The sequence below is a fragment of the Podarcis vaucheri genome, assembly GCF_965113315.1.
Source record: "Podarcis vaucheri genome assembly, chromosome: 6".
NCBI lineage: Eukaryota > Metazoa > Chordata > Lepidosauria > Squamata > Lacertidae > Podarcis > Podarcis vaucheri.
The window spans coordinates 21,449,468-21,468,717 of NC_138764.1; the positions used below are offsets into that span (position 1 = coordinate 21,449,468).

The following is a 19,250-nucleotide window of genomic DNA, read 5'->3' on the forward strand; positions in this document are numbered from 1 at the left end:
TGATCTACTCCCAGTATATATATAAAAACTGGCAGTGATCTACCCATTGTCATTGGAGGGAGGAGGAGTATGCATGGGGTGGATGGATTGCTTTCCCCCCATAACTTTCTGTACACGATAAGGATCTACCAGGATCAACCGGGGACCTACTGGTTGGACATCCGTGGTGTAAAATTTTCAAACAGTCTTGTCCCAGTGAGCGACTTGGCTGCCAAATTGTGCATCAGCTGAAGTTTCCAAACTGTCTTCAGAGACAGCCCTGTTCACAATGTGTTGCAGTAATCTAACCTAGAGGTTATTGGAGCATAAACGACAGATATTAGGCTATCCCTGTCCAGATACAGGCAGAGCTGGGCTACCAACCAAAGCTGATGGAAGGCATTCCACACCACTGAGGCCACCTGAGCCTCAAAAGAACAAGCCACCTCCTATCCCCCTGGTCTAGGGAACCACCCACTAACAGTGCTTCATTCTTATCTGGATTTAGCTACAGTTTGTTGGCTCTCATCCAGTCCATTGCCAAGGCTAGACAATGACCCAGCACATCCAATCTGCAGATGTAAAGGAGAAGGAGAGCTATGTGTCAACAAAATATTGCTGGCAATTACTGAAATCCCATTAAAATTGGCCTTTGTTAATTGATCTGCTGCCAGTAAAACACACATTCCTAGAAAATGGGGTAAGGGTAGGCTTTTTTCTAATTATCCAGCATGATTGGTGCTACCATGCTCATTTCATTCATGCCTGGATGTTCGTTTCTGTGCCTTTTCCTTTAAGAAACATTGCATTTGCCTATCTGGTGTAGGAGTTCCTGTACGTTTTTACAGTTTACATTTTGAGGATCAACGTGTGAACACTTTTTCCATTCATCGCTCTAGCCAAGACGTTTCTTGTTACCAAAGAAGCTCTTTGAAAGATCTGGGAAAGTGTTGATCTTGAATTTCCCTTATTTTGTGGTGCCTTTAATTGAAAGGCTTTAGGAGCCAACTGAAGCTATAAGCTGTGAGCCTTTTCCTTTTCTGAGTTTAACGGGTTTCTATTTTAAAGGTTGCATAGTTGCTAAGTTGATAAGACTTAACTTCCACAGTAGCCTGAGGGGAATGGTTAATATGCAGCAATTTTGAGTTACAGATCAGTTAACTCCTAAAGTCAACTATGGCCCTACCATCATTCAGATAGTGTTATCGTAAAGCTGTCAGATTTTAAATACTTAGGAGAGAGCTCTTATAACTGTTGCCATGGTGATAGCATGAAGGCAACATGGTAGTTTCATCTATATCAGTGTTTAGCCAGATCCTTTTATAGTCATTTAGCTGTGAAAGGATGGTACCATTCTGCAGTCAGGTTACATCTCTTTAAGCTGTGCCACGATAAATTGGGGCAGCAATTAACATTACCCCCTGCAAATGAAAATGTACTTCAACATTAGGTATATTGAGTCTAGTGTGTTCTTGCCTCTCTTTTAGTTTGGTATTCATTGACTGATTTTCTATGTAGATTTGCTTTGGAATTATCCATTCACCTGCTATTATGCTTTCATGTCAGTTTCCTTCTCTAGTATTACCTCTGCTCAGGGTATTGCTAAGTGTGCCTGCAATCAGGGAAATTGCAAAGCGATTTGAGACTTTGACATGGAAATGGACTTCTACCCCTTTCTATGCTTCTATTCTTCTTCTGCCCCCTTACCTGATTGGGCAAACACACAGACCTATTAAAATATATTATAAATGTCAAGAAATCATGCTATTTTACCCTGTTAGTTTTACCCTCCTATTTAACCCATCATAGACCACAGTTCTATAGCCTGTTAATCTCCGTAGACAGAGTGCTTCACTAACTTTATAGTTAGGTTCACACCAGTGAATCAGAGTATCATTCCCCTTTTTACAGTGAACATATGGATGAGGTTGCACTTGGAGTGCTCTGCTTCACTGGTTTTCATAGTTTAATAATTGGTTTAAAAATACATGTGACATTGGCTTTTATGTACCGTCTCCCAACATCCATTCTAAATTTGGACAGAGTTTCTGTAATATTATTACAGACTTAACCCTTAGTCCTGTGAAAAACACCACAGAAAAAATAGACAGATGTAGAATGCTGCCTTAAGTGGATTGGTCCGTCTTTACCCAGTATGGTATCTTAATGCTGATAGTGCCTCTTCAAGGTCTTGGACAGAAGTCTCTCCCAGCCCTGCTACTTAATTTCCTGATTTATTTATTTTTGTGATTATACTTGTGATTGCAATTGTCTGTGTGTAAGACTGAAGTATGGATAAGAGACATTCTAGATTTGACTTATTCAGGTAAGCTATCACAATCCTCCAACTTATGTGTGTACTTGTTTTACTGCTTGTGTTAGTTAGCTAACACAAGTTAGTTAGTTAGCTAGCTAGGTAGATAAATAGATAGATAGATAAGTTTAGCTAGGTGGTTTGAAACTATGGGCTAGAACATTGTAAGTTTTGGAGATCTTCCTTGAATAATTGCTTATGCTATTAATGCATGCCAAGTACAATATGGCCTATATTATATAAAGAAGCCTTGGTTCTGGCCATAATAGAGCTTCAGCAGATATACCTTGGATTATGTAATTTTATATAAGCATCAAGTATTTTACATTAGGTGGTGGGAGTATATTCTGTGAAGAAGATTTGGTTCTTTGTTCTTCATTCATTCTGGCCAGTGGCCTCATTTCTTTTCCTGGTTCCTACTTTTTGTCTCTGCTGCCTATTTACCCACCTCTTGCCCTATGTTCAACCTCTGTGTTTGTTTTAGCTCCTTGTTGACTGTTGGTGCCTCTGTTTTAAATCCTGCCAAACTTTTCTATCTCTGCCTCTTGTCTCAACCATTACTATTTCCCCAAATCTCTCTGTTGCTTGTTATTCCTGTTGGATGCCATCTTTCCTTATAATATTGTGAATGCATGATGGTTGGCAGCCATTTAGAACAGCAGGACAATGGGAAAGATTTCTTTGGGGGACAGCAGGTCAGAGCTTGACCTCATCCAAAATACAGTGAGCAAAATTATCCTAGTGTATCCAATAAAAAAGGAGTGCAAAAGGAGTCTACCAATTCATTTTACTTCTCTCTCTCTCTCCCTGTGGGTGTAATAATATTGTGTGTGCATATTTTTTTAGACTTAAGTTTGTTTATTAAGATTTATCTCTCATCCCATGTATCTAGGGTCTTTTAAAGCCACTTTTGTGTGGGCAGCAAAATTCAAGAATAATAAATAATAAGAATAAATAATAAATTGAAGCTAGCTTGCTATTTGAACTTGGTGCTATGTAGAGGATATCCTTAGCTGACTTACAGTAAGGCACACATTGATATTAGATACTCCTCTATAATGGGCATCCCAGAATACCCATCCCAGAGTCACATGGCCTGCTGTTCTTTGTTACTTCTGTTTTCTATGGATTCAGTTTCAGTGAGCTCACCCACCTCTAGATAGCTATCATGTCCTCTAAATTGGTAATGGCTTGGATGAAAAAGACAAGAACAACTATGCCATTGGCATTCTGGTAGCCCAATCCCATAAATTTGTGTAATGTCTCTTAGCCTAAAACATCTTGCCTCCATGTAGAGAGTAAGTGTTGGGGTGCCCAGATTGGAATAATAATTCATTAATTACAGTATATGTATTTGGGTTTTTTAATGAGTTGCAGTAAACCAGACTGGGTTGATTTGAACATTAGCACCTCTTATGGCCAATCATATATAATAGGTTATGTTAAAATAACATTTTGTAAGTGCACATTCCAATTAATTTGAGAATATTAACTTTGTTTTTGTCTTCGCTTTCTCCTGAGAGCATAATGCTCTAATGAAATGAAGAATAGTGAGAGGTAATCAGAAGTGGCTGAAAATAGAAAAACTATGATCTAGTACATAGAAACGTCTTGTACATTTTTTGTAGCAAGTGTGAATCATATGCCATATTTTTCCGCCTATAAGACGCCCCCATGTATAAGACGCCCCCTATTTTGGGGGACTCAGATTTAAGAAAATGGGAGGAGATGTATCCTTGTATAAGATGCCCCCAAATTTTCATTGTTTTTTTTTTAGGGAAGAAACCTAGTCTTATACACGGAAAAATACGGTACTTAAGTATGACCGTTACTCTTAAGGTTGCTGTTGTTGCACATCATAGTCAGTTGTTCGTTGCAATACATAACTCACAAAACAATCTGTAGAAAGTTTAAAACCAGTATTAAAATTGGGAAATTTAAGGTTTATAATGCAAGCCTTTTTGCTGAAAGGAGAAGAACTTTGTAGATGCTGAAATAATAAACTTTAATGTAAAACATTGTGGAAAACTTCAAAAATGTACTTTTCTTATTTCAAATGGCATATGGCATATACTAACCCAGTTTTTTATATTAAAAAAACCAGGCCTCCTCAAACATAGTCATGAGTGTTCCTTCCAGTGAACATGCCAGATGGGATTGTGTAACCTCTTGAAGGGTTCCAGATTCTGGTTGACTGTGAGCATGTTCCAAACAAACGCCAAGTTCATTTCTCATAGATAGAATAGCCAGTTGTCATATGTCATGGATTGTTGTGCCTAATAAGGGCAACTGAATTATCTTGAAATGGTGTCCAGCAGCAAGGCAGAATAGAAGTTCAGATCGTTTGGCTTAGTGTATAGACATTGTACAGTGGTGCCTCGCAAGACGAAATTAATCCGTTCCGCAAGTCTCTTCGTCTAGCAGTTTTTTCGTCTTGCGAAGCAACCCTATTAGCGGATTAGCGCTATTAGCGGTTTAGCGGCTATTAAAGGCTTAGCGGCTATTAAAGGATTAGCGGATTAGCGGCTAAAAGGCTATTAGTGGCTTAGCGGCTTAGAAAAAGGGGGGGAAGCAGGGAAAAATCGGAACACTCGCAAGACGTTTTCGTCTTGCAAAACAAGCCCATAGGGAAAATCGTCTTGCGAAGCAGCTCAAAAACAGAAAACCCTTTCGTCTAGCGGGTTTTCCGTCTTGCGAGGCATTCGTCTTGCGGGGCACCACTGTAAATAAAATACAGCCTGAATAGAGTGCATTGGAAGAATCCATGCTTAAAATGGTGACATGAACGAGTGAAAAGTCCATTCACTGAACTGATTCACACAACAATGTGTTCTTTTATTGTTTTTTTAAAAGAGGTTTCCCCCTCCAGTTTACAAACAAGTTGAAAATACAACAGTGGGTGTCTTTAAAAGAGGGTTATACAAATTCATGGAGGGTAAGGCTATTCAGTGGCTATTAACCATGATTGTTGTCTACTGCCCTCCAGTATTGCCCGTCCTATGCCTCTGAATACCAGTTACAGCACAAGTGAGTAGAGTGCTCCTCTCCTGCTTTTAAGCTTCCCTAGGCATCTGATTGGCCACTGTGAGAACAGGATGCTAGACTAGATGAGCCTTTGGCCTGATCCAGCGTATCTCTTGCTTTTTGGACAGCAAAATCTGGAGAGCAAAGGAAGGTGGAAGAAAAGGCAAAGAAGTAGAAACTGTGTGTTTGTGAGCGCGTGCGTAGAAAGAGAACTGAAGTTTGATGCCTCACCCAAAAATACAGGAATGGCATACCAATTTCTTTGGGGTGGGAAGAAAAGTTGACCAGATGACCTCATACTTGCCTATGTGCTGCTTTTTCCACTAGGCCTGCTGTTCATAAAAGAGATAAAGAATAGTATCTGTTCAATCCAATGATGTATTGTCAGGGATGCACAGGTTTCGTTAATTTTGAAACTGCAATTGCACCGCAAATTTAAGTTCATGTTTTAAAGAACATGCTCCTAGCTGTTAAAAATATGGCATGTGACGGCAACATCTGTGTAAAGGCATTGGTTTGGATTCAGATTAAGTTAATGGAGTCTAGTTCCTGATGAAATTAAGATGGAAATTCAGTGGGACCTAAATGCAACTTAGACTGAGTCTAACCCATTGAAAACAGAAGAGGAAATTTCCAGTAACTGAGAAGAATGATTTTATACTTTTTCTTTATGTTTGTAAATATCCCAAAGGTCTTAGCCCTTCTCCATTTCCTCTTAAATTTTCCCATTGTATTGTTTCACAATATTGCAACTTAGTTGTGACTTAGTCGTGATTGTTTTGTTGAAAGAACTCTCTTGGGTTTAATCAGCTTTGATTGTTGCAACAAGTATATTCATTTGGTTTTTCACTATGTTTTATTAAGTACACTATTTTCATTTTGTACAATTAGTTTTGCTTTCAGAAAATAGTAAAATGTAGCTTTGCTCACTGCGGAAATTGGTTTGTCGCAATTTGATTGCAGTGGCCGACAGATGTAGGCTACCGTTTTAAACAAAAACTGTCCACATGCTGCTTTCCCCCCTTCTGTCTTCTAGCACATAGGTTCTCTTGTCTGAGAAACTTAAGCTGTATCACACTTGTACACATTAAATAATACCTTAAATTATTCCAGCCTATAGGATCTACTTTAGGTTTTAACTAGAACTCGAGTTTCAACAACTGAAGCCAAGGTGTAGGCAGACATAGAATTGTAGAGTTGGAAGGGACCACGAGAATCATCTAGTCCAACCTCTACTAAGAATTAAGGACCAGAACACCTTTGAGCACATGCCCAGCCCAAACCTAAATGATCTGTTCCAGAATTGAGCTCTCCAGTTCCTTCCATCCACTCCTGGTTTCTTCTCCACCACAACCACCACCTCACCAGTGTTCTTTTTAAAGCTGTTTAGAAGGGGAGGGAAGCTTTTAAATCCTTACTATTGTCAGGCAGTTGAAACTTGGAAACCTTTGCTGATCTCCTGCAGATCACCTAGAAATCTGCCTTCTGCTCACCTTCTGTGGATTGTGAAGAAGGTGAATTTGGACTGGGTGTTGTTGTGGAGGAAAGGAGTGTCAGTGAAGAAATCAACTGTAGTACCAAACTTTGCTCCCCTCAAAATCTGGATCTACATTGGTATAGTGACTATCAGTGCCTCCATTTTCAGATTTTCTTTTCAAAATCTCTGCAGCTCATTTTTCTTATAGCGAGCTCATCATTCAGCCGTCACAAGTGTTCAGTAAGAACCAATGAAGCAATTTTCTCTCATGCCGGGCACAGAATCGTGATTTTTAATTTGTATGTGCCAGGTAATAAGAATTATACAGCCATATGTAGCTAGATTGATTGTGGGCAGAGAGACACTATTGAACCATATGAGAGCCCCCTGAGAAAAGCAATGGGCATATTTTAATTAATCAGAAGAGCTATGATACAATAAGTGCAACTTTTTCCATCCTTTCTGCCCTCTTTTGTCCTGTTGTGACAGCAGTCTTCTAGGAGGGTTGCATCCAGACTTTGAGTGGAGTTTCACACCTCAGACACCTCCACTGGATTTCCCCTTCATTTGGGAATCCCCTGTACTGCTTCAAAATCTCCAGAAAGTTAGGAAACACTTCGGAACACTGTTTGAGATGACATGAGGCTATAGAGAATAAATGAAAATCACTTCCTGTTCCTCCAGCAGAAGTCTCCACTTCATTGGAGCCCCTTCTGTGACTGGAAGGAACACCTGGTTTCTGTGGGCAGAACCATAAAGGTACCCCTGCCTGTACAGGCCAGTCATGTCCGACTCTAGGGTTGTGCGCTCATCTCACTTAAGAGGCTGGGAGCCAGCTCTGTCCAAAGACACTTCTGGGTCACGTGGCCAGCGTGACGAAGCTGCTCTGGCGAGCCAGCACCAGCGCAGCACACGGAAACGCCGTTTACCTTCCCGCTATAAAGCGGTACCTATTTATCTACTTGAACTTAGGGGTGCTTTCGAACTGCTAGGTGGGCAGGAGCTGGGACCGAACGACGGGAGCTCACCCCGCCGCGGGGATTCGAACCGCCGACCATACGATCGGCAAGTCCTAGGCGCTGAGGTTTTACCCACAGCGCCACCTGCGTCCCTGGGCAGAACCATATTTAGAGCCTATTTTATAGTGGGGAAGAGGAAGATCTAGAAAACTATAAATGCATGTACAGTGTAGTCCAATCCTAGCATTCTACAAACTAGCTGAGCCTTTCTACCTACAATCTAGCAAGGACACATAACTCAGATTGGATAATAACACAATATGCAGTTTGTGTACACACTACCATTTTATGTACGTACATTCCTGGGTCAGAACTAAGACTTAGAATTATATATAAGGCTAGGTAACAGCTTGTATTCAAGCCTTATCCTAGACTGAAAGTTTATGGCTTTTATCTTAACTCCCACAATGAATGTTTTTGTGCCTTTGAGAGTTATTCATATTAACCTAGGACTGTGTTAGATGATGTTGATTTTATTTTAAAATGGCTTGTATTTTGTCCTCATTCTGTAGCATGTGTAATTAATTACAGCGCAGTGTAAAGAATTTGGGGGATATTTGCAATGAGTCTGGGGGACGACAGCCAAATATGGCACCAAATACCATATTTGTAGAATTCATTGGAATGTCAAAGTTGCCTTGGGAATGGTAGTTAAAAAAAAAAAAAAGGAATACTTGGTTAATCATGAAGTCTGTAAAAATCATAGTGTCTTCAAATGTAGCTGAGGCATTGAGTGTTGACTTCAGGCAAGCCTCAGGGTAATACTGTCGTGCTCAGAAGTCTCCCTGCCCTCCAGATACTGTGTAAGGGGTCATGTTGGATATCCCCCGAATTCATGTCTTGGACACGTGTTTCTCATGTCTGGAAACAGAAGCACAGTAGTAGGAACACTAATGGCTGTTTCCATGCTATAGGTTCCAGTTGGATCATCAGCATAGACCCTTTTGGCTGATACTAACAATATGAGTGTACATAACGGAGTCTCCTACACAATTTTAACTAGCAGGGCTAATCACTGGCGAGTGAGCCTTGTTTTCACTGAAAATGGCATAGAAGAATGGCATCATACAAGAGACATGTCAGGCCCCAACATTTTTAACCTTATGCCAATAGTTGTGTATTTTGCATATTAAATCTGTATATATAGTCCTTAAGCTCAAGACATTTTCCTCTTGTTGTCTGTACAAATTGGCCATCCTTGTTTTGTCAGTTCGTTAAAACATTAGACAAAAATTAGGTATGAAGTGCCAAGATGACACAAGATGTTGCCACATGACAAAGTACCAGTGTTTTCTTAGTAGTGACAGGTTTTGTCTCAAATGTAATTCTGTCCTAAAATATTTGAGCCAAGTTTTGACCAAGTTATGAAATTTTGCATCCCACTTTGCCAGCTTTCTTATAGCAAGACTATTAATTTATATGAAACACAGAGACTCTTTAAAACTGGTGTTAGCATTACTCCCAGAAAATTACACATGAAAAATCTATGTACTCTGTTAAATGACTCTTAAGCTAGTGGAAGGAATTTCATTTCATTGATACATGTTTTCTTCAAATTGCCATGTATATTTTTCATTACAATTCTGAATACCAAAATGAGAAGTCATTAACGGCAAAAATTGGGAGTAAATCCCTCTTAAAAAAGAAAAATAGTGTGTAATATTTGCGCAGTTAATTTTATTGGCACATAAAATAGCAATTGTACCACCAAACTGTGCATGCTTATTATTGCACATTAACACAAATATCTTGAGACCATCTTTCTCTAATCTCCCAGATTTTGAAAACTTCTTGATTAATACTTCCATCATAATATTATTTCCAAGAGTTAGATTTTTTTCCTTTTAAATTAAAAAAATAATTTTCAAACATCATTAAGTGCTTGGTGTTAAATATTGTCCTTCTCAAGCACATTTTTTTTTACTATACATGCTTTCAGCCTTTTCCCTTTTCTCTCTTTTTTATTTTTTTTACAAATTGCACATGGAATATTTTTAGGAGGAGGGTGCCTTCTAATGAAGTTTACGATGCCGGTACTTGCCCGCTTTTTCTTTTGCTGAGTTGGCACAGGCATTGTGCTTATTCTGTTGTAAATGATTCCAGTATTTGATCAGTTCACTAGGCTGGAACTGATGGGAGGTAATTAGGTGACTGTATTTACAGCTGGAATAAGAAACCCGCCAGTGATTGAAGACAAACTCGTTGGGTGGGGGCATGGGGTCAATTCGCAGCTTGGCAAGGCAGATGCCCACATATACATCCTCTAAGTGCAAACGTCTGATACTCAGTGAGACCTTAAATATTTTTTCTGCTAAATCTCCAGAAAACACATAGCCAGTCCCAGAGCAGAATACAGGGTACCGTTCACTCGGATATAGATCAGGCGGCATATACCACTTGCTATCCTTGTTCCGATTGGGCGCATACCCCCTCATTAGATAGCCCGTAAAGTATTTGTGCCGGAGAGGAAATTCTGGCTTCAGAAGCTTATGTATTAAATACTCTGTATTGACAAACATGTCACTGTCCGTTTTCATAACGTAGGGGACATTGGGGCAGTAGGTTGCCACCCAGTTCATCCCCATCAGTGTTTTGATGGTTAAGTTGTAGTAAGTATCTAAGTATTCTTGTTGGATAATATCGTGGTATTGCCTGCTTTCCTCCAGGATGGCTCTCTGAAGGTATCCATTCAGCTTAACACTTAAACCCAGCAAAAAAATCCGAACAATTTGGATCCCAGGCGCCAAACTCTCATTTCCCCAGGTTTGTCTTATAGCTTGTCGAGCTTCCACCTGCCCTGGTTCTGCAGCTATGAGCAGTATTAGAAAGGGGCTTTTCTCCTGGCATTTCCCAGGCTCGTTGATAATATACTTAAAGTGATATGACGTCGGATGTCCAGTGCCTCGCATGTTGTAAATGCTCCCATTGGCACTCAGTGTGTTCTCTAAACCAGTAACTCCTTGAGGCGACAGCTCCGTATTGTTGGAATTAGCCATCGGCTGCGGCCTGAGGGTCTGAGGAACTGCATCCTTCCAAATGGTCCTCAAAGAGCTGTGGTTTGTTTCGCCTCTCATCGATCTAAATCCCCGTGTAGTGTAAGCCACAGGGTTTTCTTTGAATCCACCTCGGCCAGGCAGCCAGTCATGGTGATTAAAAAACAGGAAAATAGCAAAAAGGAACACGAGGGAGAGTAAGCCAATGAAATGGGTGCGAAACAAAGACCGCTTGGTATTCCAGGTCATCTTGGCAAAGCAGCAATGCCTCCTTCTCCACTGAAGCATGTTGTAAGTATCCAGAAATGGGATGTGAGAATGATTGAAGGAAATGCTTTGTTTTCGGATCCACTGCTATTTTTTGGTGTTCATCTTCCGTTGTGGAAAGCTTGTTAGCGAATCACCAGCTCTGCAAAAGTGAAAGAAGGTTAGCAGACAAGCTTTCAAAGTTTGCCCTTCCCATTGTCAGAAAAACTGCTAAACAAGAGGCAAATCTGAATATTCGTAATCGCCATAAGACTTTTAATGTTCTTGGGGCTTTACAAGTCATAGCATCCAAGTTGTCTTGATTACTTACTCCCGTTTAATAGGAGGGCAAGTTTTAGGAAGAGACTTGCCCCAAATCACATGATTGCACCTTTGAATCCATATCCCAGCATCTCTTACCCAGTTTGCCATTCTGATGCTTGTCTACATATGAAAAAAAAGTGTTGCAAGGGTAAGGAGCAAGCCCTCAGTGTGAAGTGATTTTCTATTCCTCTGGTTTCCAAACTTTATTTCTTTGTGAAATCACTCCAATGAATTCTGTTAAACACATGTGTGTATGTGCTATTGTTTATGTATATATAAAGTACTTAAAAGAATCGGGGGGTGTCCTATTGTTAAAAAATCAAGTTCTTTTGCTCGGCATTTTTTATTTTAAAATCAAGCCCTGAGTTGGTCAGGAAGATGAGCGACTCAGATTGGACCAGCGTACATCAAACGCAAAACCAATGTGAGATTCCAAGGGAAGGGTCAAGTGTAAAGGTCTCGATACCAGATGGAAGGTTTATTGCTAGCAATTAAAACTGATTTGGTATGCGATTGGTAGTATGGCTCGCAGTTGGAGGTCCTTTATGCAAAATGATCATGGACTGGTCGTGGGACAGACAGTGCAAGGTTGATTGTAGCAGCGTTCCGTTAGTTACAGAACATTACTTGGCTTGTTTCCATTGGTCCCTGCTGTGTTCAGAAAGTCAGTGTGCCAATGCACCTGACAAAATTAATTTCCAGGGTCCAGTTACCTCACTGCTGCATCCTTCAGCATCAACCAACACCAAACATTCTGATTCACCTTTACTCTTCTTTTAGCCTTTCCCTCTAGCCTTTCCCATTTTCTTTACCTGATTGGTTGTGGTCAAGAAGTTGTGTTCTTAAAGGGACCATTTAGTTACTTATAGCTGTTCCAGTTCATTTAAGATATTGGGTATGTGTGTGCATATAAAACCAACTAACCTCTCTCTAACCCCACTGAAAGAAAGAAAAAGAAAAGAATAGAAAGAAAAGAATAGAATAGTTACTTAGTATGAAATCAATAAACTCTGTTAAGATAATATCTTTCCCCCCCAAGATCCTTTCATTCATGAGCCCAAAACTGTGGAGTCATGTTAGTTTAGAAGATGGTTGGCAGACTTTTTGCATGCTACAAATTATAACCCCAACTTTATAATACATTTCACCCTGCTATTCCCTATTGATATTCAAGAGCAGATTCAACATGGCAGTTTCATGATACTGCATATTAATACCTGATCACACTATCCTACAAATGAGCCTCTCATTTCATGGTATGAATTAATTTGTGGGTTTTTTCCCAATTAGTTCTAATTTGTTTCAAAATCTTAGGGTTTTGAACAGTGATAGAAGTCTCATATGAAAAGAACATTTTATGTAAATATGTAATTTATTTAATTTCTTTGCTATCTCTCAGCCAGTTTTTGGATTAATTTATTTTCAAAATTTAGTGATGTGATGCATGTGTAAATACATCTTTAGGGTAAATCTTTCAATTTGAAAAAAAAATGACATTGAAATAGATAATGACATTAAATTATAAAGGAGGGTGACTGGCACAAGTGTGTATTTAAATGTACAATTACATAAAAGTAAAACAGATATAGCATAATTTTAAATAAAAGAGGGAATTAGTGCCTCTAATTTCCAGTCAGCCAAATTAAGAAGCTCTCAGTACAGCATGGAATGCATTGCAAATATTTGAATGTCTTGATGGACGTACTAGTTGTCTTTCTGAACAAAACTCATCATATTAGCCACCACTAGGAGGAGCAATTGGGGGGTTTAGCCTTGAATTGTAGCAGTGCATCCGTCTAAAACTTGCATAGTTTCTGAGCTGCATGTTAAGGTCCTCCAAGCCATTTTCCTTGGAGCAAAAACTATGTTATGAATGACTATTAAAAAGGATTCTCTGGGCATATAAAGGACAAAATGTAGCTTTAAAACTGAGGCTCTGGGTAAGACTGGATAAAATACATTTGTAACAATGCAGTTATAATTATGAATAGCAGATCTCAGTACAACCATGCAAATACTACATTTTGATAGATTTTAAACAAATTGAATGAATCGCCGTATGTGAATCCTTGCTGGATCAAAAAATGGATTAACCACTTCAGCCACAATTGTTGACTGGTTCAGTTTTACTGAGCAATAGGGAAATGGAAATAAGAAGTGTGTTGGACACATGAGAGAGCTGTCCTTAGCAATTCTTAATAGAGCATATTGTGTCCTTAAGGATTCTGTTTGGTGAAGCTTTTCTATATTTAGGATGTGTTTCACTGCTTGAGCAGCCACAGCTTTTATTAGGAATGCACTTTAAAAAAGAGAGTTAATATTCTGTTGTTGGCAGTCACCATTTTTCTAAGCATGTCAGCCTGTTATAGTCTGATGACTTTATTAAATGTTTAAACAATTCTGGTAGTGTAATTCTAAGTCAAATTACATAAAGCATTTAGAATTATCCAAGCAGAACTTTATTTCTGTTAGTAAAAAGGAATGTTCTAATATAATTTAGTTATTTTAACTTGATTATGTTATGCTATTATTTAATAACTTGCAGTGGTGCACAGTCTCCCGTAATACGTTATACTTTCACCAGGATGTTGGAATGTTACACTAAATCATATAGGTCATATATACGTATAGATTAAAATTTTGGGTTCTTAGCGAAATACAAAATGTCCATGGCTGGGGACCAAAGGACTGTGTGTACCATATCACACAGTCACTGTTTTCAGAGCCCCTGGTGTCCCCTAATATCTACTTCTGAGGGTCAGGAGAAATGAGGTGGGGGATGAAAGCTGTGGAAGTGTAGTATAAGCTCCCCCCTCATGCACACGTGCACAAATGCACACACATGCACACACCTTCCACTCACAAATGGGCCTCTTGGGATTCTAGCCTATATTTAGAAGAGTAAAACTTGTATATTGGATTCCTCATTGAGTTTCAGTTCCTCATGCTCACAGTGAATTGCTAACATATTGGCTTGTATGTTCTAGATGGTCATATATTCTTTAGTTTTGGGGAGTCTACTCTTAGTTGGAAGGAAAAAATAAGAAGGGGAGCTTTAGATCTGGTGGGCTGTGCAGAGCAAGTGAGTATAACTGTATTATCCAGGGCCTGATAACAGTCTTGACATATCTGCATTAATACTTTTACAGAAGGGGGGGAGAGAGAATGGTCAGTAGTAATTTTAAAATCCTAACCAGCTCTAGTGAAAACCCATGGCATGCACACTCCTAAGTTTTTGAGTGAGCTTTGTTTAGAATTGTATGATTGTTGTATAATTATATTTTCTATAATGTTTCAACAAAGCTATCAGCATTCTATTTTTCATATTGCTATAAAATTCACATCTGATTGTGTCACATTTTCTCTTCAAAGCAGTCTTTTTAAATCAGGCTTTCTCCATACTTATGCTAGCTTTATTGCATGTTAGTTTTGCCTGGGGTAAAGAAAGAACCATTATGTTTAACACTTAAAATATTTAGTATCGTTTGTTGGGTAGATTTTGGAAGGGAAGCACTCAAGCACTAAAGGACCATTAGGCAGTTGTAGATGCAGGTCTTAATTTTTTACTGCAGATAAGTAACTTGAGATTCCTGTCAGTCCTTTCTCAGTAAGCATTCCAAACAAAACTACCAATCTTGGAAATGATGGGATTTTGGTTGTGCTTGCTGCTTTGTAACTGTTAAACAACACAAATGTCACATGCTGCAAAGAACTTGGGCATATACCCCATTTTGAAGGAAACAGGCTACTATATTGTGGTTTCCTTGTGAGATTCTGTTGGATGTCTGCATTACTTATGGCATCCAAATGATTGTGATGCTTTTGCCAGAAGCTCAAATCACTGCCTTTCTTTGGGGGGGGGGGTGTGTGTGACTGATAATATTAATCAAATAGCACTCTTCTTGCATGTTAGGGGCTGAGGGAGTAGGTAGTATTGAGCTGGTAGTTGGACTGTCTCGTCTGTTTTGATGGTTCTCAGTGTATGTCACATCATAGCTATTTCACTGGTGATCTTAGATTACAGTAGGTAAGGATTAAATCTGACCTATTTTGATTATCTGATCATTTTGTAAAACCAGGGGATGTAAAGTTAAATTTCTCAAACCTAGACAATCGCTACAGAGAACTACATTATCCCTCTTAATCCCTCTCCTTCTCCCCCTCCTTTCCCAACCCTCCCCAGCCTTCACATTTGAGTATAAGTGACAGATTTATTAACAGATAAGTGTAAAGACAATGACACCCTTCTAAGCTGAATGCCAGAATAGCTCTCCCTAGATTTTTTTGATTTTTTTCAAAACCCAACATCCATGGAAGCATCAGCCTCGGCTTCTTTAAATTTGGGGCGGTGGGAGTCGGCACTTGGTATGCCACTAACAGCACATGCATTTGAATGAAATATACAATGATCGGACATACCTTCCTTTGTCAAGCCATTTGTGGTGAGAGGATTATGCCCACTGCAAGTAGTTTTGGCACGCCATCCCTTCAGCCAAAAAGATGCTATCGGCCATGCGCACATCTCTCCTCCAGCAGCCTGCTGCCTGCGACTGCTTTTCACGGTATCCAGTGTGTCCATCTGTATGCTTCCTGCTCCGCTACCTTCCCTGCTCACCAGCGTGTTCGCCTTGATTTTTCTCCGGTCATCTTTCAAGAGACAGAAGCAGCATTTCTTGCCTCCATTCCGACTGGTATTGTCTGCTTCTGACAATGGAAGCATTGACGCTTTTACAGTTGGTGTTTCCCTTGCTGGACAATGCAGTGCTCTGTTTTCTCTTCAGTATCCATATTTCTAGTGGCGATGCCAGGCAGAACAGCATGAGCTAGAAGCTGGAACTGTTGGCTTGCATTTGATAACGGGATTTACCCCTCTTCCTTCATTGTTGCTAGGCAGTAACCAAAAGGGATGACTTGAAGCGAGGGGTGGGGGGGAAGCTTTTAGCTTAAGGTTTTGTTCAGCAAAATCCAATCCATAGTTCTTCAGCTGCTGCACAGGCAAGCAGCAGTTTAAATGTGGGCTTTGACAGATGCTGTCTTCTGACAGAGCAGAATTTCACGTCATTGCTTGGCTGGGTCCCACGTGATGGTTTGCATTCATTTGGACTAAATCCGAAGGCAGGCAGAGAGCTTAGTGCTTTTGCTTCTGTTCGATAAAGGATACACATCTAGTGCCAGTGCAGCACTGGATGAATAAAATGAAAGAAGGTGGTCATGATGGTGATGCACATTCATTTATGTGTGTATTCGCCGCCGCCCCAATTACCCTCCTTTATCTTTTGTACTATATCTTAGCACTCTCTAAATGTTTCTTAATGTTGGGTGTTAGCTTATCTTAATTCAAGCACATCGCTGCATTGCCTAAGAACTACAAGCTGTTTAATATAGTGTAGCATTCCTCAGCTGCTGTTGTTTTTTAGTGAATAGTATTCCACAACTTAAAATAGTAATAAAAGCCTCTACTTTCTCTGACCCCATCAGGGGAACTTTGTGATGATGGGTTAGTTAGCAGCCTTTTTAATCTATTTGTTACTCCATCACGTTGTAATTTTAACAGGCATAGAATCATTGATTCAGCACTGCAGAATCAGGGAAGGAGAACCATCAGATTTTCCATTCTTGTCTCTCCTAATACACACCACTCTCCTTGGGTGCTCTTTGTGCAAGCTGCCTTGTCCAGTTCTCTGTTCAGCAACCTCTTTTCTTTTATGCCAAAGCTTGTAAATTCCATATCAAACGTATGTACAGTGCATCATATATGGGGTTAAGACGCTGAAGACAGAATATGTAGTTGCTAGAGAACTGTATGCCTCAGATGTGCTTCAGACTTTGCTTAAATTGCTTTGCAAAATTGGTTTACCTAAGAAATAGTAGCAAAACTTGGAATTTTTTGTTAGCTGGCTTTTACTTTTTAAAAAGAAGTTACTTGTTGCGAAGGACCACTAAAATGGGAAAGTACTATAGGAGTAAAATATATCTGTAAAAGCTGATTCCCCAAGATCAAAGAAAGTTGACAAGAAGCTATGAAAGTCATCTCTGGGGAATGAATTCTAATCATCTGGTATTGACGAAGAAACTTTAGGAGCATACTCTTTCTCTCTCTCTCTCTCTCTCTCTCTCTCACACACACACACACACACACACACACACTAAAGCAAGTCTTTCTCTTTGATGGATGGATGGATTGATTGATTGATTTATATCTATTTATTTATTTATTGAATTTCTATACAGCCCTTCATCCGAGGATCATAAGGGTGGTTCACAATATAAAAACTCAAAAAAAATGCACAACATATTAACAACCAAACACACACACACACCCATTTAAAAGGCCATAGATGGTTTAATTACCCAAAGACCAGGCTTGGAAACCATGCCTTGTGAGGAACTGTTGAAGGAGCTGGGTATGTTTAACCTGGAAAAGAGGAGACTGAGAGGAGATTTGATAGCCATCTTCAAATATCTCAAGGGCTGTCGCAAAGAGGGAAAAATCTTGTTTTCTCCTGCCCTGGAGGGTAGGACTCAAACCAATGGCTTCAAGTTAAAAAAAAAGGAGATTCTGACTAAACATCAGGAAAAGCGTTCTGACAGTAAGAGCTGTTCAACAGTGGAATGGTCTCCCTTGGGATGTTGCTAAATCTCCTTCCTTGGAAGTTTTTAAGCAGAGGTTGGATGGCTGTCTGTCATGGATGCTTTAGTTGAGATTCCTGCAATACAGGAGGTTGGGCTATATGATCCTTGGGGTCCCTTCCAATTCTACAATTCTGAGATTTCTGTCTTCAATTCCCCCCCCCCCATGAACCACAGGGGCCAGATATCTCTGGCTGCTGTTTCCTTTTTGTTTTTATAATGAAAGCTTTCTGAATTCCCATCTAGCTCATCACAGATGTAGAGATAGCCCATGGTTAATTGGAACTAGAAGTGACGATGTGAATTCCTGAATATAGGAATTGGGGGTCTGCTGCCCACCCCTTTCCTGTGTTATAGGTGGGACAGGTGCCGTGAATGAATATAAATGAAGATGCTTACTTTGCCACTACCTTTCCACTTCTCTTTGTAAAACTGGCATTCATGTACCTTTTCTTCAACAGAAAACCTCCTCGATGTTTTTATAAATAAATAAAAAGGGGGAAATTAACTCTGCCTTTATCTTTCCAGTCAACCCAAGGAAGCTATTGTCTTGTTCATTAAAGTTTTCATTGTGTTGGGGTCATTGAGACTCTAATGCTTTGGATGTATAGTGTTTCATTTTCCCTTCATTTAGTGTACTTGGGCTCTGATTGACCCCAATAAACTTTAAATGTAGAAGAATACTGACTGAAGTAACAGAGTTGAAGCGGAGAGTTTTTCATGGTTTCCATACCCTTTGATTTCAGTTGTGACCCCAATGTATGAGAGGGTTTAATTTGCAATAAATCTGTTCCTTTGAAGGGAGCTGCTTTTTTAAAGAATGGGTTTGTTATCCAACACAATATGTATGTGCATGTTTCAGGAATAGAATATTATTTTGCCTCAAATAATTGAGCTCACTAAGGTGAGTGTTGGTAGCAGAACAGTGATATAACCTTCAGGCAATATCGAAATAAGAATCAATGTTTAACAAAGCTGTGTATTTTGATTATAATCTGCTGGTACGCTTTTTGTTAATACTGAGAAATGCACAGCTCTCTCAAGCACACCAGCAGATTATCTGAAAAGCAAGAGAGAGAGAGAGAGAGAGAGAGAGAATAGTTTGCTTTCCTATTTTAAAAAGAAAATGGGCTGTTAGTATTGTTTTCTTTAGCTTACATGAATTTAGACAATCCACTGAAAATGTAACATTGTCCTAAATTTTCAGGAATGACATTTGTAATGCTTATTTTTACTAAATGGAC

The 19,250-nt window shown here is 39.5% G+C and overlaps 2 protein-coding genes across 2 annotated transcripts in view; one reads left to right on the plus strand and one right to left on the minus strand.

The window, feature by feature from the left end:
- The window catches only part of CDC73 (cell division cycle 73), a 110,583-nt gene that overhangs the window by 57,177 nt on the left and 34,156 nt on the right, over window positions 1–19,250 (plus strand). The window lies entirely within an intron of this gene.
- B3GALT2 (beta-1,3-galactosyltransferase 2) lies at window positions 8,472–16,548 on the minus strand. Its single transcript, XM_082225540.1, has 2 exons — window positions 15,796–16,548; window positions 8,472–11,215 (listed from the first exon to the last, which is right to left on the minus strand). Exon 2 carries the CDS (start codon window positions 11,092–11,094, stop codon window positions 9,826–9,828), a length of 1,269 nt encoding a protein of 422 aa, XP_082081666.1. The 5' UTR covers window positions 11,095–11,215; window positions 15,796–16,548; the 3' UTR covers window positions 8,472–9,825.

Coding starts and splice junctions, on each gene's coding strand:
- B3GALT2 (XM_082225540.1), bottom strand. CDS start 11,094: ATGCTTCAGTGGAGAAGGAGGCATTGCTGCTTTGCCAAGATGACCTGG.